Below are 21,195 nucleotides of genomic sequence, written 5' to 3' on the forward strand. Positions count from 1 at the left end.
AAAAATATATACTAGTTACATATAGAGTTTTTCCGACGATACAATACGGGGACAGTTTTTCATAGTGTCATTTTTCAGTGTGTGTGTTTGAATTTCCTTTTCGAAATCCAACGATTTTAATTAAAAACGTTACTGCCGTGATTTTAACGATGTTGTTTTTTCCTCCGTGACGTTATACGGGTTATTTGAATCTTATGTATAATACAAAACGGTTAGTTGAAATTACAATGTTATTATTATTATTCAGTCTGATAGCTTACAGAAACAAACCCGGAGGCTACCGAGGGACCGTTGACCGTTAAAGGAGTCTGCCGGCAAGCGATACTGACGGACGACGACCTCGCGTCTGATGCTTTATCGGTACCGACCTATATAATATACAGTGATACTGTGGTCAGAGGGCTTTGGTTCGATAGACGATGGCGCAAGACTTCCGAAACGTTAGCTGTGTAGTCTATAGTGAACATATACGTTTGGGAGTGACCCGTACAAAACACCCTATACACGTTTCAACCGATAAAATATATATTTAAAAAAAAATTGTTTAACAAGACTAGGTGTGTACGCGCGAACACACGTACCTACTAGGAGGGTTAACGATCAATAATAATACTATTATTATTATTATTATTATTATTGTTATTGTCTGCCATTAAGGCTCGGGTTAAGCGTTTTCCGTGGACATCATCGCCGAAATTTCAAACGACCGTTCGGGATCTCGTACTGTTATTATCGCCGTCGCGCATAAGAGTTATGTACTTAAGTTTTTATTACTGTAATTATTGCCAAACCCCGAGCCTACGCCGCCGCCGCCCGTCGTCGATTGCTCGGAGACCGAATCCCATTATGTGAGCCGCGCTAGGGGAGCAGTATAAGCCCGCAATCCTGTAATAATAATGTTTATGAACTTTTAGAATTAATCAAATGGGAAATCGAAAACGGGCCGATTTAACTACATACACATAAACAAACGAGGCGCGGGGCCGGCCAGACATTTAACGGTACGCTCTTATTGCAACCGAAAAACTACAATGTATAATATTATTATGTCGCGTGTGCTTTTTTACATACATATTTTATACTCGTCTTGGAAACATTTGTTTGTGCAGGAACGCGTGTCGCAAGTTTGGGTTACCCACGTGCGGCAGGTGGCGCTTCCGGTTGCGGCTGATGTAGTTTTAATTGGTTCGCCGGCAGTCACGCGACGACTTTTCGTTAAGTACGCTAAAACTTTGGATTGCGACAAGACGCGTGTGCGGGAGATATGTGTGGTGGCAGTATATGTGTCTATTAAAAACCGAGTCGGTATCCGAGCGCAATACATTTTAAACGAGCTTTTCCGCTAAAAGTAAGTACACAACGAAAATAACACAAACGACTTCCGCCAAATTTAAACTTTGTCTCCGCCCAAATCACGAACCGGCGACGAATATAGTCTCATCCAGTCGGTGTACATGCTCTAAGCATGTAGTGCACGCGACTATAGCCTATACGCGGTAATGCGAGTCTTTGAGCATAATAATATATTATTGTGTAGAGAAAAAAAAAATGAAATTTTATTTTTCGTCCAAACCCGGGAGGCATATATAATATAAGTATTAATGATATATTTACCGTACAAAACCACACGCACTATATTATAGCCCTTTAGCCTTTAGTACCCGACCAAAAGAAAAGGGATCGCGGTCCTCGCTCAGTGTTGCCCGTAATGACTGTTATTCGACCCAGAGGATTGACAGTTTAACGTACACCCCCCGTCTTCCCTCTCACTCGGTCATCGGGTATGTTTTTCCTCTCTGCGTGCAGCTGCCGCAGACGTGTTATTACGTTGTCTTTCCATTAGCCGTTTTTCTCCTTGGCGTGTTTAGTATATAATATATATATCCGTCCGCCTTAACGACCCCGACCGGAGCTTTTAAAATAAATTATTAAAAAAAAAAAAATGTATATAATAAAGGATATAATATGCATTTACACACATACGAATCCCCCTATAGAACCTAACCGACTAACAGGCATTCAATTAGAACCGAAATGATTATACGTGTGCGCTTAAGTATAATATAAAATATATACCTATATATATATATGTATTAAAACATCAGCTGCTGAGCAGAGAGAAGATGTACACACAATCTGTGCGGCACCGGGACCGCACCACTTAAGTATAATTTTGTGTATATATATTTATTTATTATTGGATATAAAAGGTCAGCGGCGACGACGGACGGACGCCAAGGATGTATAACTCACGTACCCTTTTTTTTGTATATTTAAATTATTTAAGAAAGGTAAAACGTATAGTTTGAGAAAATGCGCGCATAATGACGGATATAACATGTTGCGCGTATAATCTAAACAACGTTATTTATGAGCCACTTATTATGTGTTATTAGAACGTCGATAAAAGTTTTTTTTTTTTTTAAATAATTTATTACAATTTATACTATACCATAGAATTTTGACAGACGGTTTAATTTATCTAATAGCCGAGTACTGAAAACGATAATTACGTTTTAAGTATCGACACAAATTATGCACCAGGGTTCGTATTGTTTTTCTGAATTATAAACCGGCGGCGGTTGGTTATTTATATGTTTATTATTTATTTTAATTTTTTTTTACACCCTGCGACGTCAAGCTCGAGGCCAACGTCTCCCAGACGACTCTCGGAAACCGCGGTACAAGCGCATTTATAATATATATCATTATGTACACAATATAATAATACCTGGGCACTATTATAATATGCGTCGCCGCCAATCTCTCGGTGGTATGGGAGTACACACACACACATCATGTTCGGTGCGGGTTTCTGTGTCAAAATTTCGACTTGATCACATTTATCACGCGAGTGTGTCCCGACAAAAAAAAAAACATACCATAATAAGGCTATACTGCAGATAGGTATAGTATAGCGCGTGAAGACCTCGCAGTGCGAGTCACGAAGCGGTAACGATGATTCGAAAACCATCCGAAATACGGCCGAGATGACGTGCATCGGCTAATAGTAATAATAATAATACCTTAGAAACACATGAATGGATCATGCGATCAACTCGCTCGCCTTATACGAGTGATAGGTACAAATAAAGTCGAAGTGCATGTTTATGTAGTGCGTACAAACAACAAGAAAAGAACGGAGAACGGCATTACACACTTTTGATTTTTTATAATAAAAAGCGCAAATATATATGAGGCCGGGAAGGTCTAAACAACACATAATCACTTAGAAATGATTAGATTTTTGTTTCGGTTATAATTGAATGCCGAATAACCGTTCGTTTTCGAAACGGATATTACGCGCTAAAGCTACACACGTGGAACATAAGGTTTAAAAAAATCGGCAGGTTACTCTGTGAAAGGTAACACATTGGTTCTATTTGGCCGAAAAAGTACTAAGCAATCACAAAAAAACCCCCCGACAAATGTCAATTAACAACACTTTGGATGTGCTGTGAAGAAATATAATAATTTGTTTCCTTTTAGAATTAGCATAACCAAATAAAAAAACCAGTACCTAGTTCCTCAATCGTTTAAATCGTTTTAACGATAATTTTATACAGAACTCTGAGTAGAAAACAAATATTCTTAACCTATGATTTTTAGAATCTAAGACCGTCGCTAAAGGTCAGGTCTCGTATGTACAATTATTATATTACACGAACATCTAAAGCCGGCAACGAAATACAAAGATGAACGCGCCTGCAGCGAGGCGATCGCATAAGGGTCTCGACGGATTATCATATAATAATATTATTGTTATTTATTTTATGATACCTAAACCGTACCTATATCAACAATTATTATTACCCAAGGATAGACCGCGTCTGTATCAAAATGCTCAGCATGTCTGTCTGCTCGTGTGTGTACATAATAATAGAATAACATAATGATCATATTATGATATACCTAACAGAGAACATTCAGCATTCCTTCGCACCGGAACGCGAATGAGAAAATGTTTATTTTATGTTTTTATTAACTCGTCACCGTATAAAGATTTTATAGAGGAACGAAATTAATTATCGTTTAATTTATTTTCATTTGCCCACCCCCCAAGGCTACGACCCGGGATTTTATTTCCATTTTCTGGCCCCCGGACCCCGCCGACGCCACGTGAAATGGTAAATACAAAACCGTGAAGTCGTAAAGAAATAAAATAAAATATTGGAAAAAAAAAATACTCATAACTTCCGCCCATACCCGCTTACAATATATATGTACGTGAGCCGGTGGTGCCTGGTTTACATTATTATTTAGTATATTTACCCACCTTTATTTATTGCGTTCCGCCGACCAAACGACTTCATTTGATATTTCGTTTTCACGTCTTCACTTACTCATAAGTATTACTACACACACACACATACCGAGTCAACCGTTTTGTATGTATGTATACCTACTGTACAGAATAATAAAATATATATACATACATACACTTCGAAAACTTCAAATAGCACGAGAACGGTTGCTCGATCCCGGTCTACGAGAACCCCGGGTAAAATTATTAAAATATTACTACTTAAATTTGTAAATTAATAATATCGAACAAATATTTAATAACGCGAAGGTCACACTGGTCGTAGCCCAAGCGAATTGGAATTTTACAATGTGAATTTCATTTGAAATGAGGTACCCCCGGAATAGATAATGCGTTCAAAAATGTCGACCGGAATTTTAGAAAATTTTAATATGTATACCTCGCACAGTCGTCGAACCCGTGTTGTCCCCTGAAAATGTTCAGTTGGATATGCAACGATAATGTATTTATTTGTATTCCATCCAAGGCATTTTTTCAAAACGTTTTCTTAGAACGAATGTCGCGTTAAGTTTTTAATTCAAACGACAAATTCAGGCTCATGCGTCTTGGCGAATGTGTTTGTGTGTGTGTGTGTGTGCTTACTGTTTGCTAGCATATGTGATATACACGATGTGCAGAGGATTTCCTGCGTTAATGCTCAGGGACGTTGTTTATGGTGCAATTCCCAAAAACAAAAACCGAGGGCACGGCACGGCGTCGTTGGGTGTATATGGCGAAGAGATCTACGATGTCGTTTTTATGGCTTGGGCAAATGGACTTTGGATTTATGCGCCACGGACGCCTCCTATATTCCACTCCTTTGCGCTCCGAAGAACAACTCTCACACGCCGTGAATACTATATATACAACGCATGTTGTATTGTAGGGCGTCGGTTGCCACAACATAATTTTACAAGTATATCTATTTCAGATATATTATCGATTAACTCTCGATTGTGATCCGGCATGTTTATTATCATTGTGTGTAAATTGATCTATATTAAATTTACCGTTAGAAACTGACACGTTACACTGCTGCGGCTGGTCGGCCACATAATATAGTTGGAAGTATTTTTAACATAAGTATAATTATATTTAGCTACAACACTAGTGCCCCCCCAATCAGATAACCGTCAGCAACATAATTATAACCAATAGTGTGTGCTGAAATCCGTATAGAGCGGAGCAGGCGATACATTCAAAAGTGTGACAACTCTATGAGGGAACGAATGGCGTTAAGTTTTACACGTTTCCATGACGTACAATATCGGCATTCTAACCAGACAGCCCAGTTATACACTGGCGGTGTAGAACAAAAATTTAACAAATTCGTAAAAATTCAGTAATCCAGATGTTGTTGTTACTGCGGACCACTGACAGAATTTTACTGCTGCACGGACAAAACGATTTTAAAAAGACATTTTGGGAATCCTTAAGGCCATGAACAAAACCGAGGTTTATATCTTTATAATTAGCCTCTTTGTTTTTTTAGGTATACTCGTATGCGTGTTTATTTATCGCTGGTCCGTTCATCGGTTCAATAGATTTATTGTAAGAGCCGCATTAACCGGCCGTATTAATGAATATTTGCTTATTCGTCCCGAGGCCAAACAATTCCAAAAGAATGATTCGTGACTTTCCTATACTTAAGTCCTCCGTCTTTCTTCCTCTCTCATTGTACGGTATACACACACACTCACGCATTAATTTTTGGAACCGACTATACATGTTTGGTTATTCGTCATTGTTCAACACATTACTTTAATACACTGTTTAATGTCTCGATATAAATCTATTAAGAACAAAACCACAAGGAAGGTAGAAAAAAAAATCCATCAAAGTTCGAGCCAGCATGCAGTACAAAATACAATCCACACATACATTAAACCGTCATAGATAAATCCAAAACATGGCAAGCGTTGGTTCGTTAGATAGTCATAAATATTTAATTGACTGTGGAACGGTACGATGCAAATCTGTGCGGATAGTACAGGTACACGGTTAACGCTTTACTGCTGTAGTGGCATGATAACGTGCTCGTCTAATACCCAGTTTTGGCTTATACTATAGGTATACATTGCTGGGAACACTTTTTTATCCGGAAAATTAGTAGCGTAACTGCATAATAACTAGGCGCAGGTCCAACGTCGGTTACGCTAGTAGTATAGGTAATATTATGTTTTTTTTTTTGTTTTGTAATGCGATCCTATGTATTTAACTTAATTGCCGGGTTTTTTTTTTTACTTTTAATATCGTAATTGGTGTTCTCCGGATCGAAATTTGAATTTCGAATGTATAATTTTATTTTTAAAACTTAATAGGCAATTAAAAGAGGCGCGGTTAAAATATAATAAAAACGAAAAAGAATAAAACTACACGAACACGGATTTTGTACCGTAAAACGGAAAATCAAAATTCATCAACACCGTGTGCGCGCTTTGTGAATCCTTCCCAGGACGACTCGGTCGCCTATAAACGTATACAAGCACGGCGGTCGTGCGGTAGCTATGTAATCCATTAAACCGTTTAGGTTTTATTGAGTGGTTGCTCGCATTCAGTATTTACGGTTGCCGGCAACGGACTATTGTGTACTCTGGTACGATCGTCTGGTTTGGTGGTACGTTTCATTAATTATCAGGTAAAAACATAATATGAAGAAACAATAATCAAATTATTTCACTGTATATTCCCCAAACGCTGACGCATCGGGCGCGATTCCTGCTAATTGTGTACACTAGCAGTGTATGCAAAGAATTACAGTACTTGACTCGATAGACAATTTTTTTCTACGATACACTATCGTGTGCAATAAAAAAAAAAAAAACAAATAAGTGTGTACATAGTTAAAATAAATAACAAATATGTCACGCTCCTCAAAGATAATATGAGTATTTGTGTGTATGAAATATACAATTTCCTTAATGTTTGGTAGAAAAAAATACTACAATATTTAGGACTAGAAAATGTGATTGAAACATTAGTGTTAATTATCGTTTAAACATTGTAAAGTTATTTTGATAGAATTTCAAAACATATTGTGACAACTGATAATCGCGCATTGAACCGTAGATAGCACATGGAACAGAGTATTCGATAGCAAAGCGAACAGGGTGTCGCGCAAGAAGACAAAAGCGATTAACGACAAACGGAAAATAAACCATAAACCGTCGTCTTGAATCACCTGTACATATAAGTGGTCAATTAGTAGCTAGCGTGGACGATCAGTTCTCGATTATTTTTGCATTTGAGGCGCATAAAGCTTAGCCCGTAAATCCGTTATTTGAAGAAAGAGCCAATTATAATTTTTTTTTAAATTTCAAAAAAATTCCGTTCAGAAGCCTCAACTATATTATAACTGTATTTGTACACACGTCAAATTAAATGCTCCTTATCTAGACGCCGCCATTGAAGTACGTTCGACCTCATTGTGCGCGCGTTCATTATAAGTTATGTTATTATCGAGCGTATGGAATTAACTGAATTATATTATTAGCCGGCATCGTCCAGGATACAAGACCCGCCACGCCTAAACGCCCAATAAAGCTGCGGATCTTAAAGTGTACTAGCACAATATTATAATAATATGATATGCATATTACAGTTTACACACGAGTCCTGAAACCGGTTGGCCCCGGGATCGTCAACGGCATGCACCGCAGTGACGACGCCAACTTAAGACCGTTTACGATTAATTAGTCAACGAGGCGTTTGTTGGGTTGCCGCCTGATCCATATATATTATTATTATTATGATATGCGAATACATGCATAATTATTCTGGAACAAAAACAATAATATGGTATGACAGGCGTTAACATAATATGGTGGCCCGACGTAGAAGACGACCCAGTTAGAGTTCTGTTCTAATTGCATTGGCAATTTAAACACAGATAGCTTCTGATGTAAATAATGTGGTGGTAAACTACAGTAATACAAAATCAATCAATTTAGATCAAAATTATCACCCGAGAAAGTAGGAGAAAACTTTGTACTTCTCCGGTTGACGCTCAAAAATTGTTAAAACCCTAGGATTTAACCTGGGCAAATTAAAATTATCGGTGACTCTGGTGATATTATGCGTATTAAGCAAATTTAGTGAAATAAAAGAATTGTTGACTTTCTTGAGCTGATGTTGCGTTTAAATCTGTCCCAGTAGTTTACAATCAGCGCACCAGATCCTACACATATTGACTGGGAGGGATCCAATCCGATACATGATTAACAAGGGTGGACAGAACGAGTCAATCGAGTTGCCGTCTTCGTCTCCCAGATTAATGTATGGGTTCGGCCCGACGACGACCCCTCGCCTCTTAATTGTAGCGCAGACACTTGTTTTCCCTCTCGCCGGCATTGACGACCCCGCGACCCTTTCCGTCGCCGATCAATGTTTTTACATTGGACTCGTCCCGCTGTAAAATGTCACCGTGATGTGTTCACCCTCCGACGAGCATACACCGCAATTAAACTCTGACCAGTGTCGACTGTTATCCGGTCTTTTAATCTCTGTACCCGCAGTACCAGAGGAGAAGCAGGAGAACCGGCGTCGCCGGCAGTTGTTAAATGAAATATTGAATTTCTCGACGACGTTGTCGCCACCGTCTGTTATATTATTATTATGTTGGCTAATTCTCGGGACAAGGCAATTGCATTAGAGAGACCGGCCGCCCGTCGGTGTATAGGTGCGGAGAGGCGGATAGACTGCGGTTGGACTTTTTTTCTATTGTATACTTTTTATTCGTATGAAACGCGACAATTTTTTAAAAAAAAATCGTCCGTCGTTTATCTGTTGATGATGATAAAACGCGGCAATTAAAAATTGTTCGTTATTAATTAATATAAAAATATTATCATTTTCCATAATATATCGACAAACGGACACTACGTGACGTATCCCGCCATAATGTAAAAGGGGTTTTATGCAGTTGGACAATGTTATTTCGATGACCCCGCACCAGCGGTCACGCAAATTAATAATAATTAAACCACCAGTGCAGTAGTGCACTTTATGTACACACGTGACACGTCCAAGTGAAATAAATTAACAAACATTCGCCGTGTACAGGTTTATTCAAATTTCATTTCACGTTACAATGTTATGTTATTTGTTACACGAAATACCAATAACCCGGTATAATATGTATAGGTACTACTATAATAATGTACACAAATAAAAGATCATTTACCTCTCATAGTCGCGACAGTTGATTATAATTAGCAAGTGCGTTATTATGCCATTATACGTGTAGTTTATAATATAACTATTGTACTATTATTGTTACAAGTTTTGTAGTTGTAAACGTCCGTATATCTTGCATCTTTATGTGTGTTGTGATGATATGTTAATATACTGAAAACCTGACCCTCTTGGTGCCCAGACTGTGACGCGGTATACGGTTATTATATGCAGGGGGAAATAATTATGTGCACCCGGTTACGATGGGGTGCAGAGATTTTGGATTTTTCCGAAACACAGATAACACATTATTTGTACAGTTATTGGCAAACAAGGTACGTCAAAGTAATTTCGGTAAAAAAAAAAACCACCCTTTGTCAAAATCTACTCTTTCCCCGTGAAAACCGCAAACCCGGCTTTTGATCATGGTATTATAATGGTGTGTGTACGGTCCACGAATTTGCATAGCATACCAAACAACTCCGGCCGGCACTCCGACCTCAATGTATGCGCATATTCAATAGAAAAGCCAAACGTGTTTTATATATCCACTATACAAGTGTAACACAATTTATATATATATACATGATACTTTATCGGTCGTGTACAATAATAATAATAATAATAAAAAATAATAATCTGTCTAATAAAACCCTATAACGTTTTTTACGATCCGTTGCGTGCGGAATAGTCGCTAAAGTGACAAAAAAAAAAACGAAGTTTTGTCAACAAATTGTTTAGACCGACACTATGGGGGGAGGGTAATGTGGCACGCGTGGCAGCAGTAGTAAATTTTATAAACGGCCAATGTATAAATATATACACATAGTGACGGGGAAAAGGACCGCGGAGTATCGTTAAAAACTCGAAGCGTTTATCGTGTACGTCCGCAGCGAATAGGGACAAATTAAAACGGAAATATTATATTATGGTTAAATAATATAATAAAAAATGCCTCCCAATAAATCGCCCGAACCAAAACAATCCCCGGGAGCACAGCTGAAATATCCAAGTAGAAACACTGGCAACAAGTGCAGCGTTGCGTCAAATTCTTATAGTACTGCTTTTGTGCTTGAATTTCTAAAAACAAGCAATGGCGACAATTGACAAAAAACGGGTAACACGTTATTGATTAACAATTTCCGAGTCGATGTAACTCTTATACTAACGCATAAATCATTGGCCGGTTGTGAAATTCCGATTGGGAATTGCGGTCGGAGTCTACAAAATGTTGACAAATAATATTATATTTTTCGAACTATGAACACGCAAAGATCGGTTCTGGCGCATACTCTTGCGTTTTTATAGTAACACAAATAATATGTAAAATAAAACGACCGCCGGACTCGAACGCATACTAATAACAATACACTTTTAAAGTCTGCAAAGTTTTGTCGGCGTCGAGAAACGTTTTGTCGACGAAAGTTCAAAAATTATTTTTTTCTGTTCCGAAACCTGCCGTCGTATGGGTTTTAGACCGTTTTTCCCGCTTTAAGTCGTGTGCACCGACAGTTTTTATAAGCAAAGAAAAATACAACCAAAAAAAAAAAACCGTCGCGTATTGATGTCTTTTAACGGGGAATGCGCAGATGAAACGCGCACGAATTCGGCCGGCCTAACCGTGTCTCGTATAACCGATACGGATCGGATTTCAGATATCATAACTGGTATAATATAATAATAATATATTTTTGTTGTGAAATGCCGCCGGGTAACATCAATCGCACTCGAACCGGCGCTCATTATCTCCCCGAAAAAAATCACTCGGTATAAAACGATACAAATATCAATATAATCCAATCGGTTAAGGTATTATGTACATACACGAGATGATAAACGACAGATATTGTGATGATAACAACATGTCTGTCGATTCTGGCCGGCCCGGACACTTCCTTCCGGCTAGGTTCAGCTTATTTCTGCATATTGCACGTACTATTGCGTGTACGCCGAAGTGGATGATTCGATGGTGGCGGTTCATCATATTGGGACACACGATCGGCGGCCAAGGACTTTAGCCATTGTCTATTGTTATGGTATTATTATGATCCAAGATCCGGCCCCAACCATAATCTATACGGTACGCCGACAGTTTTTTGGTGTTATTGCACTTGTCGGGAAGCACCTATACCGACCATTGTACTGTGTGCTGTGCCGTTGCACTTGTACACACACACACAGCGCGCGCGTTCGTGTTTCCATTGAACCGATCGGGAGACAAAAACAACCGACTGCTCGACGTTATAATAACAATAACTATCAAATTATAATAATGCAATTCGCCGGCACCCGTGTAATTTTGAACAATGATCGCGTGTTTCGACGAGAGGCATCTTTTCGGCATTAGTGTAACGATGTAGCCGGTTCTAATGAATACAATTTGCCACCACACACCATACTCCGCCGTGTGTCCAAGTCGTAATGGCATACCTATAGTTATATTTTGTTTTTCAAAGAAAACCATCTGGTAGGTAATTCGGGTAACCCTTTAACTCGCGTAATGATTATTAAGCCCGATGATATTTCTCTCATTTTTTTTTTTTTTTTGTTGTCGTTCCCAGCCCCGGAGGCGTCTGGCGGCGCATTAATCCCGTATATAATATAATTAGTCCCTATAATAGTGTTAGGTACAAACGGCTGACGGCGGAGCACACCTACCGTCGTCGACACGCGTTTTGTAGCCGAAATTCGAGCTGAGAACGTTTCACCAACACACGTGGTCGGCCGTGAGAAATCCAAAATGAAAATGTATGAATAAAAAAAAACCAACAAAAATGTCTTTTGGCGTGTACCTGTTTTTTAGATGCAGCCATCGATTCACACGCATTATTGCCCTTATATGTGTATTTAGCCGATCGAGGTCCAATAACGTTCTCGTGTTATACGCGTTGGGGGAGACAATGTTATTTCAACATAATATTATAATAACGGTGTCAAACTTACAACAACCCTTTATGTAACGCGATAGTGGTTTATGTCAACGTAGGGGGGGTGTCTCATAATAACACAGAGAATCCATTTTGAAAACTCCATGTTTAGCGACGTACCTATAACACCGCGTGTACTTGCAACAGACCACAAGTGTCATCCCCAGAGAGTGTCATCGGTGTGTGTGTGTGTGTTTGTGTGTGCAAGTATTTATTGTATAAAATTACCATGCGACAGTATAGGAGCAGAAAAAAAAGTATATACACGTACCTACACGTTCAAATCGATTAGCACGTGAAATCCGACTCCGAGATGGCCGACTGCGTGTTGAAGACAGAGAACAAGGGGCGCTTTTAGTTTGTGAGATACATGTATACATAATTTACCGATTTATACGAAATACAGGGGGGGGGGCGGGCGTTCTTGTAGAACACAATAGTGTAGATGACAATCGGCACAGGTCGATGGAGTGATAATACTCTACGAGGAACGGACGGAATAAGAAAAACGGAAACAATGGACCTTTTTGCTTATGACAGGACAAAAGGGAGGTGTCCCCCCCCCCCAGAGGATTCCGTATAGCGAAATACCTACGAGATCTAATTACAAAAAACGATGATGTATATTTTTGTTTGTACACGCCGAACACAATGCGGGTCATAGTTGAAACCAATTCAGCCGTATGTTCAAGCTAGATATCATTACATTTTTTTTTTTTTTTATGTCATTGTTGTAACCATGTAACCGTCGTCGTCTATATACCTCCTAATACATACCTACTATCCTACGACGACGACGAAAACGAATCTGTATACTTACGCATAATATTTAAAACAATACCAATCATTACGCGGCGTATTGAAGCGACATTGTTTGTGAATCAAATCCGGGGAAAAAAAACATTTAACTGCCGCAAAGCGTTTCGGTAATAATCGAGTACATCACCACAATGCGATAACATCCAGGGGAAGGGGCGGGGGGAGGCGTATTTTACCTTTGAATATTTCGCATTACTTGACGCAACACACATAAAAGGATTCTTCGGCACTAGGAAAATGTAAACTGTCCGTCGACCCGCGATGATGAAAAAACATAATCACGAAATCCTACGGTATCTGGGCACGAGGTCAAACGTCTAACCGACGAAGAAAGGGCCTTTGCAGCAATACGAATGCAAAAATAAAATCGCCGACAGTCCGAGGGCGCGGAAAAAGAAAATCTGAACGCCAGTGTACGTTGTATACAAAATGATAAGTTTATCTTTCTATACATATTATAATATGGTCCAACACACAAAGCGACGGTCAATAATAGTTGTAGTGGCATCGTAGCAATGATGGCGCACCAGACGTAAGATAACATTTTTTATATTTACCTCGGGTAAGATGAGATTTTATTAGCTAAAAAACAAAAGAGCGGGTTACAAGCTCTCCATCCCTCTCAAGTTGCGCGCCACCATAATTAAAATCACACTGACAGTTCGTTATATCTTTGATAAATAAATAGCCGTTCACGCTGCACGATGTACTCAAATTGTCTAATATCGTTTTAAGATGATATTACAATTTATTATTAATTACATTCGCGGCGGAACGTATAGTGCTGGACCGATTGCCGTATTGGTCTTTTTTTGCACAACTTTGGCTGTTCGTCACAAGTTTGACGCACGGTTTTGTGGACAGAATTATTGAAAATTTGTTATCCCTTAAAATCAGTTAATCGCGCAAACGCTATCGTTAAGAAAATATTTCAATTGTTTAGGTCACCCAAACGATTGTGACCCGTCGGCAAACTAAAAAACAAATTTAAAAAAACACAGTTTTGGTACTTGAGGCCGAAGCGCGTGTTCCGGATCTGAACAGTAATAATAATTCTACACACGACGAGATCGCATAACTCATTTATGTAGATGTGCGCGCGTTACATATGGTATGTGTCAGAATAAGACAAATCGGACCGCGTCCCGGCTATTATCATATTATCGTAGAGTAAGTAAGTGTACCCCATCATAACCTCGGCCACGAATTTTTATACATACATACTTCCTACCGATTTGGACGGACGCGTATTGCATGTATTATTATTGTTGTATTATTTAGTCTGCATAATATAATAACATGCCGGACGGTAGCGGCGAGTATATAGCTCTCACGCCGGTAAGACGCTCTCTTCTTACACCACGTTATAGGTATACCTATATGAGATGTATTAGATATGATGATATTATAATCGTATGCGCGGCAAATGATTAACAATCGCCGTGTATCCTCGGATATACGTACACCGTTTATAATAATAATATACAAGGCGTATTGGAAATGTAGAACAGTCGTGTGACGATTCCTGGTAGGTATAAGGCGGGTGGTGGATCGGTTCGACTTGTGTGTATCGGAAACCCGATGATTTATGCCGGACGGTTGTACAAGCCGCCGGTATACAGCATAATATATTATTTTTGTTGGACCAGGACTTCACGGGCAGACAGTCCGTCGGTTCGAGTCCCGGACTTAAGTATGGTGTATATAAGTATTATAATGTTGCACTCTCTCATAACGATACATCACGGGGTCCACGTCTTGTCAATCCACGAGGCGGTCCGTATAGTGACCGGCGACAGGACCGGTGGTCGTTCGGCTTGTCGGGTGAACTTATTTGAAAATTTGTCGTGTTCGGTTGGCTAATTTTACCGACGGACAATAACTGTCCGCAGTTATGAATATACTACGGGGCGACCGGTTCATGAATATTTTCGCCTACTGAAACACAATGGTCGCATAAAACGTCTGAATGACAGGACCACTGCGACGACGACGACGACGATTGCAGGTTACAAAAAAAAAAGAAGAGATTTTTGCTTAGCCCGCTTTCCGTGGGTATAATAAAATGTATGTGTTTCGCGGTTGGCGTATTTGATCCATAGACATTTTACTAAACGGAACGCGCATTGAAACCTAAAAATGTTACTAAGATATGTTGTGCGAGAGAGACAGACCTAAGTATGTGTTTGATATAATTTGTAAAGTTTAATTCATCGTTGTACATTGTTTGTCGCCGATATGCGGGGTATATATTATTAAAAAGTGACTCGACTCAAGTCTATGATTTAATCAGATACCGTTTGTCCACCCTTATCAATAACATAGCAAGTTTCTAGTGTCGTCTATTGTAATGAAGTATTATGATGAATATAATTAACGTCGTCGCCGTCGAGCACTCCGTAACCAATTACGGTTTTAATTTATCATCCCGGGTGTAAGGACAAAATGTAATTATCATAATATTGCTCGTCGCATAAAACGTAAGGGTTAATTATACTTAACACCGGCGTACAATAGCGTACCGTCGACCCTTCCACGAACAGGTAACAGTTAATAATTACTGTAAAGTGTTACAACAGTAAATCGTCTCGGGGCGCTCCTAATACTGGAAAGAAACTCGTTGAATTAATTGTAAATTTCTACCAATTTCTTTAATAGTAATTATTGTAACCGTGGGGTGGGAAAAAGTGGAGCCAGGGTAGTGTACGGGTCGATCATCGGCCAAGCAGGTTGCTTGACTTGAGATTACCAAAATAGAATGATTCATCCGTCAGTCGATGTACATCTCTGTGTGCATTTCCTGTGGGACGCATAGGTGAATCGCTAACGGAAGAAGGAAATATCGTTATTGCAACGATTCGGAATACGGAGAGCTCGGCCGGTATAATATAATAATATATATTTATATATTATTATGTACTAATACGTGTAGGTTACAATATCTATCAGAGGGCACACACGAGTTGAACCGATCGGACCGTGATAAGAACGTGCTATAGACGCCGCCATAACATGGCTGCCGGTGTTTGTTTACATAAAAGAGGTGACCATTATGATTATGATCTCGGTCCTCGACGACGATATATATAAGTATTTATTGCCATTGACGAAATTCAATTTACAACGTTATGCCCACACACACATACGGTGACAATAGTTTTTCGGCGGTTTTACGCCAGAGAGAAGACAGAAAAAAAAAAGTCGGACAATAGGTAAACACAAACACAATGAGTGGGATCCGCATACCTATATCCATCAGATTTCGTCGTCAGATCGAGTCATCGGATTGCCGTCACTGCGTTTACATATAGGTTTTACATTGGACAAACTCAATCCTCCGGCGCAAAGCCTTTTTGGAAATTGACCCGTAAAAAAACTAATATGGATCACAACCGTCAAAGGTCTGGCCGTTTGAAAATACAAGCATTCCGCCGCCCTCGAGGAGATCCTACCGCAGTACCTGTCGACCCCTGGCGCATACGAAACACATGAAAAAAAAAAATGATAATAATACAGTACCAACCACTGTGTATGTGTGCGTTGATTCGAGATCAAATAGGTTGCGCACAAGGTCGAGCGGCTTCTTTTTATTATTTGTATAGGTACACGTCGAAGCGACGCGACGGCCGGGTACGTGGCATCGTTTACAAAGTAAAACACGAATCCACGGAGATAGAGGTATGACTGCAGGCCTAATATTAATTAGTATCGACGATAATATTAGGTATTTTATTGTAATAATATCATAAGATTTTCGTAACGCACGCGCCCCGAGACTTGGCGAGGCAGCGCGTGCACATTGTACACAATCATCGCGTGTAGCTAATAATATAGGCTTTTGTAGATCATAAACAATCATTTCGGCCACGGTGCGGTCGATTTTTTTCGTCTACACAACGCATTTTATCGACCGCGGTGTTATTATTGTGGATAAACGTTAATCAAAATTTTGACGTGGAATCAAAAAAAAAAAAATATATACAATATTATTATAATAACGACACAAAATGTACCTACCCGAGGAAAAATTGTTGTTTACGGCGTATATAATAATATAATATACCTATACTGATTTATGATCGATCCTCCGGTCGGTCGACCCGGTGACGTCTACCACACGAAGGCGGACGACAAGCTTGGAACAAAACGTTCCTTCGGGATATTAGTCGGGTATAAAGAATTTCTTTTTTGAAATATTTTTACAGTATTTATAATACGTGGTTAAACTCATAGGTTTTCGTAACTCTCGCCCAATATTTTCCTCGCGGCGACCATCCGTCAAACGATTGCCACGCGTTATTTATTATAATACCAAGGCGATATGAAAATTATTAAAAAAATATAGGGTTTTTTTTTTTAAAAATATTTTATTAACTTTGTATAAATAAAAAAATAGAGCGTTTCGTTGAACTCGGGAAAATTATAATACAATATGTATAGGTATTTTTTATTATGTATTTTTTTACTTGTTCACCACAAACTGTTTTCGATCCCTAAACTAAAATATACTACAGTAGACTATAGTAGACTATAGTACCACAGTCTGCCTTAGCATGCCCTTGCGCAAAAACCGGCGACCCAAAACGGCCCGGGGTTCTCTTTATTTGGATTCAATAACTGATGATAATGTATTATCATTTTGTCATTGGTACTGTGCGGTCCGTTCAACAGCTATGATTGTGTCCATTGAAAACCGTTAACCCGTGTCGCGATGAAACGGGATTTTTAATATTATTTTGGTATTTATTGGCGTGTACCATAACCGAGGCGACGGCGGGAGGACGTTAATTATTACACTCCCCCTACACGCATAGTGTATAATATAGTGTGGCCTTTTTTTTTTTGCATTTTAACGACCGCTATATTTTGAAACGTCTAAAAAAAAGAAAGGGGTACAGCGGGATATAAACAGCCGAGTAGCTTTTTATGGACCCGCGTAGGTGCCAATGTGTCGGTGGTGTAATTTTCTTTGGGCGCGAGCTCGGCTGTGGGATAATATTTTTTTTCACATTAAAACCTACTGCCGACGGTGTCAAAATAGTAATTTTTTTTTTTTAAAACCCAGGAGATTAATCACCCGGGCGTAGAAATTAATTTATCATTAACGTTAAGCCTTTATTTTATAGGAGAAGATAAGCGTTTTCCGGAGTCGGCGCAACGATTCCAAGAGGCTTCACGCAAACAGATAAGACAGTTGCTGTTTTTGTTGTGTGCTAAACTAGTTTTCATATTTTTGTTTTAATTTTACATACCTATTATCACGTGGGACGCTGATTATTTGGTCACCGCGCATACCTAAACAATAATACTAATACGTTACAATATTAATGGCGCGCAATTATAACTGCGATAAGAATATTTTACATAAATTATAAACGACAGTGTGTGTGTGTGTAAAAGAGCTGAGAACCGACCGAATTACCGGCGGAGAGTGACTATGAGAAAGTTGGAAACGTGCGCCGAATTTAACGCGTAATTATACATTGCAAGGGCGTTTCGCTGGTATCAAAACGAGGTTTAGTAGCAAACTTCTTTGTTGCTTCTTCTCCTTGTTATTGTATAGATTATGTGTTGTTGTATAGCCAGCAAAGTATTTTGGCACGGTCGGGGGGGCGTTCGTGATCGGCAAGATAACGCGGTAACTTTTGAACGTTTTGTTTTTATTAGAAAAATCTCCACACAATGCAATAACCATATTATTTGTGTTGCAGTAGGCGTCTCGACAAAACCGGGAACGGGTTGGTATTGAATTTGTGGTGGTAACCGCAAAAGCTTTACGTTACCATTACTATAATCACAGCGACGTCCTAAACATGATTTTTCTTGATTAAAATAGGAGAAATAAGAAAAAAAAGAGTTCACTCTATACATTTTAAATCGTAATTTTTTTAACGAACTCAATTATATACAATTATTACGCTCCAAATGACATGAGTCGAGTGACACTATACTTAATGGCATGAAGATTTTTTTTTTTCGTTTGTTTAAACTCTTTGAAAAAAATACACATAAAATTAGAAGCGACTGCATTGTGCGGTTATTCGAGTAAATCGATTAGACATGTCCCGATGAGTGCATTGAGACGGGGACGACCGTTACGAGCCGTCAGAAAGATTTGAACTATAACGACCGCTCGTCACAAGCATTAAGTCGGATTATCATAACACAAACACACCACACACATGCTTGACACATACGAACGCCGTAGGATTTCTTTATTTTTTTTCCACTAATGACGCTTCGGATTATTTAAATGTATTTTCCAGGGGAAAAACAGATTCCGGCGTTTAACAGAAAAATCCGAATTATATAGAATTATTTTTTTTTTTTTAGCAGCGACGGAGGAACACAATAATTATTTTACAACGGAATCGACACAATACACGTCAAAACCGAATTTATAATAATAATAAATACCTACAAAACGAATACAGTCTTAAAACCGGCCGGAAAATCGTGCAAACCCTTTGGAACAACAAACAGTAGACACCCGAAGCGGATTTACTCCCCCGAGGGCGGCGAACGCTCGAAAGTCATCATCTCGCGCATTGTTTGACTTTTGTCGGTTTCTTTTTCTCAACTTTACCGCAAACTTTTCAACTAGTTTTTTTCGCCCGGAGACGTCGTTAGTGGACTTGACTCGACTCCCCGGAGTAAAAGAGAAAAGCGCAACCATTGTAACGGTAATAATTATTTTTTGCCAAACGCTTTGTTACGGGACGGAAGAACTGACCTTGTGCAAACATCCGGCCCGGCATTGGGCGACGGTCAGCGGCGAAGCTTTCATCAGGTCCTCGTTGGCCGCGTCGCGCGGTAAAGCGGCCGCCACGACTACGGTCGTCGCCGTCAACAGCGCCCAGGCCGCCACCAATCTGCCGGTCGACATGACGGTTGTGTTGGGTGGTGGTGTTACCGCGCTATGACCGGTGACCAGGTTTTGTGGACGATTTTCCGACGAACAAATCGGCGACGACGGTCGAGAAAAATCGGAAAAACGCGGAAAAAAAAATACGCTCAAGACACACGAGCACGTGATACGCGATGCCAGCACGACGGACGGACGGACGGACAAACGATTAACGGTCGACCGCGCGGTTAGCCGAGTAAACAGCGACTGCTTGTCGGAGGCGGCGGCCACGGCGGATACGGATACCGAAGGGTAACGCAGTCCCCGTGGTTCTCGGCGGGGCCGCGCGAGAGCGACACCGGCCGATGCTTGGCGCACAGGAAAAACGGTTCAGCCGGTTCCATTATTAATATTATTACATATACATATAAATTGTAATGTTACACACACCTACGCCTATACTCGGTTGACGTTGAACCCGACATTAAAGGCTTTAATGTCGGGTTCTGTCAATCGAAAAAGAGATCACAAAGACGGTTGGTTTTGATTCGGTTATTGATCATTTTTCTGCGATCAAAGCCAGAAAAATAAAGTTTTAAATAATAAATTTTAAATTTTGGAAATTTGGAAAATGTAGAATAAAGATATTTTAGTATATACATTTAGTCCATAAGTTATAATCATTATGTTACAATTTTCAGTTCTTCGTTATATTTTTGTTTAATTGTATTTTTCCGTACCTAGGTATACTTATTAAGTTTCCATTGTAACAAATATTAAAAATGTATAAATATTGTTCATTTACATAAAGCTTTTTATATTAAAAATAAGCAATGGATAATTTAGTTTTGTTAATAAATAATTATACATGATGTTATTATTACCAATATTGTTTTTTCTGAACCAGAAACTTAGAAATATTGACCACAGATTTTAGTTTTAAATACACCATTAAGAAGTTCTTCTAAAAATATTACCTACTTGATTAGTTTAAAATTTAAAAATGTTTATTTTTAAGTTAAAATTGTTTAAATAATTTGTGGTAAATAATTTATTGGTCCAGTATATTGCGAACAGCTTTATAAATGGTCGGTACTCACACTACTGTGTGATTATGCTTGATTTTT

At 39.1% G+C, this 21,195-nt stretch overlaps 1 protein-coding gene across 1 annotated transcript in view; it reads right to left on the reverse strand.

Annotated features, from left to right (window-relative positions):
• Positions 1 to 20,344, reverse strand: part of LOC126846364 (uncharacterized) — a 76,884-nt gene extending 56,540 nt beyond the window's left edge. The window contains exon 1 of the mRNA XM_050585705.1: positions 19,955 to 20,344. Coding sequence (XP_050441662.1) covers positions 19,955 to 20,107 — 153 coding nt within the window. The 5' untranslated portion in view covers positions 20,108 to 20,344. The remainder of the gene's footprint in view (positions 1 to 19,954) is intronic.
• Between the last annotated feature and the right edge of the window lie 851 nt (positions 20,345 to 21,195).

Source organism: Adelges cooleyi, unplaced genomic scaffold (genome assembly GCF_023614345.1).
Source record: "Adelges cooleyi isolate 19-005CV unplaced genomic scaffold, UGA_ACOO_1.1 ACOO_flye_CR_arks_rails_tigmint_CR_PRNA_9, whole genome shotgun sequence".
Lineage (NCBI taxonomy): Eukaryota > Metazoa > Arthropoda > Insecta > Hemiptera > Adelgidae > Adelges > Adelges cooleyi.